At 68.6% G+C, this 9503-nt stretch overlaps 1 protein-coding gene across 1 annotated transcript in view; it reads left to right on the forward strand.

Moving 5' to 3' along the window:
• Nucleotides 1–9301, forward strand: part of SARDH (sarcosine dehydrogenase) — a 59976-nt gene extending 50675 nt beyond the window's left edge. The window contains exons 19-22 of the mRNA XM_058302651.2: nucleotides 2448–2610; nucleotides 3161–3329; nucleotides 5615–5752; nucleotides 9038–9301. Coding sequence (XP_058158634.1) covers nucleotides 2448–2610; nucleotides 3161–3329; nucleotides 5615–5752; nucleotides 9038–9167 — 600 coding nt within the window. The 3' untranslated portion in view covers nucleotides 9168–9301. The remainder of the gene's footprint in view (nucleotides 1–2447; nucleotides 2611–3160; nucleotides 3330–5614; nucleotides 5753–9037) is intronic.
• Nucleotides 9302–9503: the final 202 nt, after the last annotated feature.

The raw sequence follows: 9503 nt of genomic DNA on the forward strand, positions 1-9503 counted from the left end.
CCCTCGCACGCATGCTGCCTCCATTCCCCCCGTGCGTCCGCACCAAGCTCCCGCCCCAGCACCCCCGGGAGGGGTGCCCATCTGATGGTGAGCCAGCAGTTGCAGGGCCAGCGGTAGGTGTGCTTGAGAAATTATTTTTAAATTATGTGTCACAATGAGGTTGGCTCTGAGCCCCAGGCTCCTCCGTAGGTGGCCTAAAATTAGAACCCCGTTGGCAGAGCCGTCTTCGCCGGGCGCTCAGGCTGGCACTAGGGAGCCAGCGAAATGCCACCGGGACGCTTTCTTGTGTCAATTTTGAGAGAGCCGGGCAAATGGCAACCCGGAGAAAATCGCGCCGTGCCCAAGGCTTTGAGCCTCCAGCTGCTCAGCCCCGCCCGGTGGAAGGGTCAGCTCTGCAGGGAGCTGGTCCCGGGGCTGGGGACAGCTGCGCTCCTCCTGGGCAGATGCCCTCCTGGTAGCAGCTGCACTGGGCAGTCCTGGGAGCACGAGCTGCGCTGGGGTGGGCTTTTCGACATCGGTGGGCTCTGCGATTCGCTCCACTCTGGACAGGTCCCAGGCTGGACGCTCAGGCCCACACGGGGACACTGGGGCTCCTGGGACTTCCCTGAGGGCCAGGAAGAGGGCACTGGAGGACGTCCCCACACTGGGGACGCTGGGCGTGTAGATGACACGCGGCCAGGCAGGCGGGCGTGAAGGTGACCTCCGCGGGGGAGGTCTCGGCCGCTGGGCAGGGCTGGGGCGCCCCCGTGCAGCGGGAGCCCCGAATGGATATGGAGGAGCAGTGGGTCCTGGTGGGGGCCGTGCCAGGAGCACAGGGACGCACGCTCCCTGCAGAGTCGGGCTCGTCACGCGCTGTGCCTCCCAAGCCAGACGTGGCACCTCTCGGAGCCTCCGTTTCTGTATCGCCGGGGGTGTTTAGGTAACAATCCCGCAACCGTGGGGTCATTGTTTGCGCAGCGCTGCTATGCCAAACACCGCACGTGTGCTGCCGTGAACGGCAGCCCTTGTTGGCCCACGGCGTGGTCCAAAATCAAGATGGCGGCAAGGCCGCGCCCGCACCCGCCATCAGAAGTACCCTCGCTCCACGGCCACCTCTCGCTCCTCTCCAGCTGCCCCGGCCTCCTGGCATCTCCTGGTCATCTGGATTCAGAGCCCTCTTGTTCCGACTGGCCTCCCCTTAACTAATGCCAACATCTCCCAAAGGTCCTGTTTACACACGGGCGCGCACCCCAGACGCACCTTTCGTGGGGGGGCGGTTCCATCCCCGGCTGCGCCCAGGAATAGATCCGCCTTCGCCCTGGGGCTCGGCTCTCCTGCAAGGAGCATCCCCGGTCAAGGACGAATCCGCAGCCTGATGAGCGGCCCCCCAGCTCCCCACAGCGTCCCTCCTGCTCTCCACAGCCCCCCACGCCCCAGCTCTGCGCCCTTGCAGCTGCGTGGCCTCTTGCGGGAGTGGCCTCGTGGGTGACGGCCCCTTCCAGCCTGGGCCCACCCTCCCAGGCTGGTGCCTGCTTCTGGGCGCTCAGCACGCAGGATGGCGCTGGCCGGAGCCGGCCCGTGCTCTGCAGACTTGAGTGCCCGGGGCAGAGCTGTGCCAGGCTGGCGGGCGCGTGGCATCCGGGAGCAGCTGTCTCAGCGCCCGGCCACCCCTCCCCTCGACGCCTCTGTCCCTCCGGCCCCCAGCAGGGCTCTCGGCAGGGCTGTTGCCTCCCGTAGGCTCCCTCGTGGGGCACCTCAGAAGCTTCTGGAAGCATAAAGCCAGGGAGTCATGACCCCATTTTATAGGCGGGTAGATCGAGGCCAAAGGTAGCTAAGAGGCTTGCCAGGGCTGCTGTGAGGGGCTGAATGGTGACCCCAAAAGATGTGTCCACGTCCTAAGCCCTGGAGCTGGGGATATGACCTCATGTGGAAAGAGGGTCTTTGCAGAGGGGCTTGGGGGGGCGACACTCAGTGGCTGGTGTCCTTCCAAAGAGACGACCAGGCGCAGAGACACAGGGCGAGACGGATGCAGAGGCGGGAGGGACGCAGACTGGGACCTCAGAAGCCAGGAGAGCGGCGGGAGGAGGGACGCAGCCGGCCCCTGGATTTTGGGCTTCCGGCCTCTGGAACTGGGGGAAGAGATTTCTTTTTTTTTTTTTTTAATGTATGGATCAAATTGGGATGACCGTTTAGAGAGACTCTTGTATGCTTTTACTTCTTTTTTTTTTTAAGGTTTATTTTATTTATTACTTGCAGGCCGTCCAGTTTGTGAAAATTCGGTATGGCGGCCACAGGGAATGCAGGGTGCCTTAGAGGGAGCTCGGCGCCCCCTCCCTGCGCCAGCACCCGCCATCACCCTCGAGGTGTGCGGGGCGCTCGCCTGGCCGCTTTTCGGCCGCCTGGCCCCGGCGCCGGTCAACGGTGGGGCCGCCAGCTCCCCGCCCCACTGAGCGCCGCGTCTCCCGCAGGTCCGGGCCATGCGGCTGTCCTTCGTTGGGGAGCTGGGCTGGGAGCTGCACGTCCCGCGGGCGTCCTGCGTGCCCGTGTACCAGGCGGTGATGGCGGCGGGCGCCAAGTTCGGCCTCGTCAACGCTGGGTACCGGGCCATCGACTCACTGAGCATTGAGAAAGGTGAGCCAGGGTCTGCCTGGCACGGGTGGGCCTGTCCTGGGGCACTGGCCCCGCGGGACCAGCTCGGGGCGAGCCTGGGGGCAGAGAAGCCCTCATGCCGTGCCCCACGAAGCTGTCCGTGTCCCCCCGCCCCTCCCCGCGGCCCCCGACCTGAGTCACCGTGCACGCCTGCCGGCGCGAGGACGACAGCCAAGTGCCGGAGCCGGGTTCAAATCCAGCCCCTCCGCGCCTCCACCAGATCCTAGAGGAAGCCCAGCCGCTCGGCCACGGGGCGGGACGTGGGGCGCATCGGAGGGGGCTGCGGGGTGGGCGTGCCCGGCCACCTGGCCAGGCCCACTCGCCACTCCCCCCCCCAAGGCCTGGAAGGCCGGCCGAGGCAGTCCCGTCTGGGCGAGTTTGCCCAGAGGAACATTCCGGGGCCGAGGATGCCCCTTCCTGCCCACATCACAGGAGTGGCTCTGACGGGAGGATTCGGGTGGTGGCATCCGTGTGAGTCTCCCGGGGGCTGCCCCCGCCGGGCTGACCCTGCGGCTCTCCCCCTCGCCCCCAGGCTACCGGCACTGGCACACGGACCTGCGGCCGGACGACAGCCCCCTGGAGGCGGGCCTGGCCTTCACCTGCAAGCTCAAGTCCCCCATCCCCTTCCTGGGGCGCGAGGCCCTGGAGAGGCAGCGGGCTGCGGGCGTGCCCCGGCGCCTGGTGTGCTTCACCGTGGACGAGTGAGTGTCCCCAGCAGTGCGCGGGCACCCGCGGCCTCCCACCCCGCCCGGGGCAGGGCTGAGGTCCAGGCGAGCCCGTCTGGCTCCAGAGCAGGGGTGCCCACTGAGACCCCTTCCTGAGGGCCGGGGCTGGGGGCGGGCCCCGTGGGGACGCGTAGATGCTGGAGGAAGCAGATGCACAGGCGCTCCACGGGAGTGGTCAGGGCCAAGGACGGCCACTCTTGCCCGGTCACCAAGCGGCGACCCCCCTTGAGTCCCAGCTAAACGCTCTCCGCTGCCGTCCCCCTTAGAAATGACAACAGGCTCCAGGGACAGGTGGCTCCCGCCCGGCCACAGGCCCGCGATGGAGCGAGAGCCCCCGCCTCGGGGGGCCTGACCCCTCGGCTCTGCGCAGGGGCCTGCGTGAGCACGTCACACGTCCCGGGCCCAAGAGTGCTGGTTCACACTCGGGTTTCAGCGCGACGGCGGGAAGGGGGACTTCGAGGCTTGCGATGTCTTCATGACAGGTGGAGCAAGGGGCTGGCATCGGGCCCACTGCTGACACCAGCCCGGAACCCAAGCGGCAGTGGTTGCCAGGGAGACGAGGTGTCTTTGGCTCTGTTGATCTGGAGCTGACAGCCAGCCACACATGGTGCCACTTCTCCCAGCCTTCTGGAACCTTCCAAACGAGTGTGGCGGGCGATGGGTGGCGAGCCGGGGGTGTGAGCAGAGCGGGGCTCGCCGTCATCCGCAGCTGCTCTGGCCTCCCGCGTGATGGCCTGTCCATCTCCTGGGGGCACCGCAGCTCTGATTTGGGGCACGGCGGCCGGGGGTACTGATGGGCCCTCACAGCCCAGAGGGTCCTCTGAGGTACCTGAGGCCTAACGACGCCTTCCGGAACAGCCTTGGCGGGCGCGAGCTTCCCAGCCACAGCGCTCTCTGCTCGTGGGCTCGGGGCCTTCGGGGCTCAGGGCTCAGGGCTCAGGGCTCAGGGTTCACAGGCTTGGGGCTTGGGGTTTCGGGGGCTCACGGGCTCGGGGGCTTGGGGGCTCATGGGCTCGGGGGCTCGGGGCCTTCGGGGCTCGGGACTCGGGGGCTCAGGGCTCAGGGCTCAGGGGCTTGGGGGCTCAGGGCTCAGGGCTCACAGGCTTGGGGCTTGGGGGCTCGGGGGCTCACAGGCTCGGGGGCTCATGTGCTCAGGGGCTCAGGGGCTCGGGGGCTCAGGGGCTCAGGGCCTTGGGGGCTCAGGGGCTCGGGGGCTCGGGAACTCGGGGCTTGGGGGGCTTGGGGGCTCAGGGGCTCACAGGTTCGGGGGCTCATGTGCTCAGGGGCTCGGGGGCTCGGGGGCTCAGGGGCTCAGGGGCTTGGGAGCTCGGGGGCTCAGGGGCTCAGGGGCTCGGGGGCTCGGGGCTCGGGGGCTCAGGGACGGGGGCTCAGGGGCTTGGGGATCGGGGCTGGCCTGCTGCAGGTCAGCCGGCAGCTCTGGGCCACCCCGTCCCCGTAGCTTAGACGAGATGCTGGCGGTGGAGCCCGCTTGGCTGCTGCTCTGTGATGTGGGGCAGCCCCATGCCCTCTCTGAGCCTCCATGTACCTGCATGGAGGATGACAACTGCTCCCTCCTGCAGGGCTGTGGTGAGGCCCGAGGTGACAGGCCTACGTGTGCCACAGCTGGGGCCCTCCAGGAGATTTCTGGACTCTCGTTCACCACGGGTTCCCACGCTCCTCAGGGTGCCACAGCCCAGACGTGCCCGTGCCCGCCCTGCCCCTGCCCTGCCCGTCACCCGGGCTTGGGCCTGTCCCCAGGAGCCCATGGCGCGAGGCGCAGCGGCCTGGCCCGTGTGGCACCCCAGCACCTGGCCCGGAGCCTGGTACCCCACGGGTGCTGGATGGACGCCACGGACAACATGCCGTGGCGGAAAGATCGACCGAGATGGGCACCAGGCGTTGCAGTTACCTCTGGGTGCCACACAGCCGTGATTTTAACTTCAAGTTTTCTCTGCCTTGCTATTCTGAATTTTCAACAATTTTACAGAGAGAATAAAACAAAGTAACTGCAATCAATTATGCAATATACTTGGAAAAAAGACAAAGAGGCATGGTGTGAGAATTTACAGCGTTCAGAAAGAAATCTAAAGCGGGGTCTTCCCCTGTCCACGGGGCTCGTTTCCTGGAGCCATCGTCCCTGGGAACCCCCCGGCGTGGCCCCCCTGCGCGGCCTCCCAGTTCGGCCCGGCGCCCCGTGGCCCACGCGGGCGCGCTCCTGCGCGGCGGGCTCCCGACCTGAGCCGCCCCTGCCCTCCCTGCAGGAAAGTGCCCATGTTCGGGCCTGGAGGCCATCTGGAGGGACGGCCGCGTGGTGGGCCACGTCCGCAGGGGCCGACTTTGGGTTCGCCCTTGACAGGACCGTCGCCTACGGCTACATCCGGGACCCCAGCGGCGGGCCGGTGAGTCCTTCCCCCCACGCCGTGAGCCGGGCTCTTCGGGCCGCTGTGCCCTCGGGGTCCCCAGTGCCCGGCAGGCGCCGAGGGCCTGGAGCGGGCGGGGGCGGCGGGGGCTGCGCGGCGCGGGGAACGGCCCTCTTTTCTTTTTGAAGACTCGGACTTTGCGAGAGCCAGGCCTGCGGGAGACGTCCAAGTGCCTGTGACAGGGGCCGCCGCCCCCCGCTGTGCCTGGGCATGGGCTCCTGGGGGCCGGAGAACCAGACCCGGTGCTCCCAGGACCCCGCCTCGCTCCCCCTCCCCACTTCCGCTCCCTCCTCTCCCAGACCCTTGTCCCCAGACTGCCCGGGGGGTCCTGGGCCCCAGGCGTGCAGGTGCCAGAGGGTGCGAGGCTGCCCTTCTCCAGTCCCCGAGGCCCAGACCCAGGGATGATGCCACACGCCCCTGCCCCACCCTGGCTGGAGGGTGCGGAGCCCGGGCTGAGGCTCGGGGCCTAAGCCGCTGAGCCCAGGGCGGAGGCGCTGTGTCCGGTCCTCGGGCTGGAGCGGCCGCGGCCCCCGGCCTCTGCTCTGGGCACCAGGGCCTCCTCCCTGCCCCGGCCCAGCGCCTCGAGCCGCCCGCTGGGTGGCCGTCTCCCGGGTCTCAGTGGCTCCAAGGAGCCCCCAGCCCCGGGCAGGGCGGTCTTGCACGCAGGTGGCCTCTGGCTTCTGCTCAGCTCCCAGCCCAGGCTCAGGGCCCCGAGAAAACCCCACGGGGGAGACACCCGCCATCTCACCCCCACCCCTGCCTCAGCCGAGGGCTCCGGGCGGGGGGGGGGGGTCCCACACTTGCTTGTGCAGACACTTGCACCAACCACGTGCATACACAATCACACGTGCACACACACGGTCACACGTGCAATCACATGTACACAATGAGCACTCACATGCACATGCGACCGCTGACACATGCACTCAATCGTGTTCCCACATGCCCACGTATCCACACGTGTGTGCATCCATCACACGTGTCTGCATACACATGTACACACCATACGTGCCTACACTCCCATTCATGCGCAGGCATACACACAATCACACATGGACACACAGCGTACACTCGTGCACACACACAGGTGCAAATACACACACCCGGGGACCTGAGAAGTGCGGGGGGAGGGGCAGCGTGTTCTGGGCCAGGAAAACTGCCCGTTTTCCCACGCGGCCATTTAAAACCCAAACAGGCGCCTGCAGAGCTCAGAGCCCCCTCCGTGCTGGGGTGGGCCGGACACGGAGCCCCGGGGAGCGTACAGATGCTAAATGGGGGTAGGCTGGGTCCAGGGCCTCCGTCATGCAGGCTGGGTGGCGTGACGAGGAGGCACTCGTGGCTGTCGTGAGCACCCGGCGTGTGCCCCGGGCCACGCTCAGCCCCCGCACCACGGCTCCACCTGTTTGGTGAGCCCAGGGGGCCGAACGGCCACAGGGCAGGCCCCTGCTGCGGGCGAGGGCCACGTGGCCTCTCCAGGGCTCTCTGTCCTAAGCCATGATGGGCGGTGCCTGGGCCCTGTGGCAGCGCCCAGAGGCTCAGGGCCCAGGCTGGGACGTCGGCAGCCTTCGGGCCCTGCGCTTTCCCTGCTCTGTGACCTTGGACTCCCAGCCTCGGTTTCCCCACCTGTAGAGTGGGTAGAGATACACACCCAGTTCCCAGAACCCTAGAGTGGCAGTTGAGAAGGAGCCCTTCGTGAGCCACGGCCGTGCTGGCGTGGCGGGGGGCTGCCAGGCGGAGGGCCCCTGGGGGCCTGGGGCCTCCTCTGAGCCCGGGCCAGCCTCCACCTGCTCACCCGCCCCGCGTGGGGGGTCTGGGTGCAGGCTCGTCATCTCTCCTGCTATGGGGGTAATAACCCTTCCCGTGGGTCAGGGCTGGGTTTACGCAAATGTGACCACGAGGTCAGGCCTGAGCATGGCGCGACGTACGGGTGAGCGCTGGCAGCCCATCTCTCCCCGGCTCTGCGGTCGGCCACCCAGAGGTCTGCGCCCTGAATGGCGGCCATGCTGCAAGGCGGGGGTCCCCACGCCCCGGCCGAGGGTGGCCGCTGGACGTTCGCCCTCACCCCAGCAAATCTCAGTGAGGAAAGCTGCCCCCGGAAGGACAGGCTGCACAGGCGGGCAGCACCCTTGGTCGGCTCTGCTGTGCCCACCCCCAGGCTCCCTGCTCTCGGGGAGCTCCCACTCGGGCACCCCCACTTCGCTGTCTGAGTCCTCTTCAAGGGGTTCCCGGGACCCCTCTGTCCAGCCTCACGCTTCACGGGGAAAAGCGCAGGAGAACGTCTCGCCCGCGCCCAGGCCAAGGCATCCCCAGGCCTCTGCGCCGGCAGGGAGCGCTCCCGCGGCGCCGCGTTTACCCTCAACACCGTGAAGCAGTCGCACCCAATGCCCCGCGGCCCCCGGTGGGAAAAGCCGTGACCCCCCGCCCCGTGCAGAACGTCCCGCCGCAGAGGACGGTGACGGCTGGGGAGCAATCGGGGTGCCCGGCCGCCCTGAGGCTGCGCCGTCACCCCCCGGCCCTTGGCCTGCCGCCTCAGGGCTGGGGTCCCGGCCACAGGCTCTGCTGTCCGGAGTGCGTCTGCCAGACGGCACAGGGGTTAACTGACCCTCAGGCCAGCCCCCGGAGTCGGGGGCAAAGGGCCGGGGTGGCCTTGGGAGGGGCCCCAAGGAGTGGCAGTTGCACCCACCGCCGGTGCCACACCCCGCACGGCCTGGAGGCCCAGCCGCCCCCTCCATCCCCAGCTGTCCACAACAGCCTTGCCCGCTCGTTGTCTGGTTCGCCCGGCTGAGAGCTGCCAGCAATGAGGAGGGGTACGCCAACAGAGCGGAGGCCCTGAGACCCCTGCCGGGCCTCCCCAAGCAGCCGAGCCGCCCCCCTCGCTGCTGGGCAAGGCTGGAGGCAGCGCTCCGCTCCTCCATGGCGGGGGATGCTGTGTGCCCTGGAAAGCCCCCCAGGACCCCGGCCCCCTGGAGTCCAGCTGCGCCGGCTACCGGGCTGCCCCCCCTGCGTCCAGAGGCTCTCTCTCTCTCCCCTCCTTTCCCAGGGGTCAGAGGTGCTGGGACTGGGTGGGGGTGGGGGAACCCCACTGGCCGTGGGTCCTTAGTTTGGCTGCACCCCAAGCGCCAAGCACGCCCGGGGCAGGGGGCCGCGGAGCCCCCGCTGGCGGCATGTTCTTGGTCCTGAGAGGCTGGGCCGAGGGCCCTGTGTCGCAGGCCGGCGTGAGCCAGCGCGAGGGCCACGGCCCACCTGCCCCTGCTCTGCCCCCAGGTCTCGCTGGACTTCGGTGAGGAGCGGGAGCTACGCCCTGGAGAGGATGGGGGTGAGCCACGCCGCGCGGGCGCACCTGAAGTCCCCCTTCGACCCCCGACAACAAGCGGCTGAAGGGGGTGTGTACTGAGGGGCCCGCCCGAGCCCCCGGCGCCGGGGACGAGCGGGGGTGGAAAGAGGACCCCCCCCCCCGCCGCGTCCTGTGCCTCAGCACCCTCCGCTAGCTTCCGGAAGGTGCCCAGTAAAGGCCGTAAACCACGTGAAGGCGGGGACAGTGCTTCTTCCGCCGTCCGGCCGCCGGCCACGTGCTGCCCGCAGCCCTCGCGAGCCCCAGGAGGCTGGGCCTGGGACGGGAGGGAGGGGAGCCGGGCTCACTGCGCACTCTGCCGCGGCCCGCGGCGTGGGAGGCCGGGCAGTCGTGCACCCCCCATGGCCAAGGCCGCGGGACGGCTCACCCTTCAGCTCC

This window comes from Dasypus novemcinctus, chromosome 8 (genome assembly GCF_030445035.2).
Source record: "Dasypus novemcinctus isolate mDasNov1 chromosome 8, mDasNov1.1.hap2, whole genome shotgun sequence".
Lineage (NCBI taxonomy): Eukaryota > Metazoa > Chordata > Mammalia > Cingulata > Dasypodidae > Dasypus > Dasypus novemcinctus.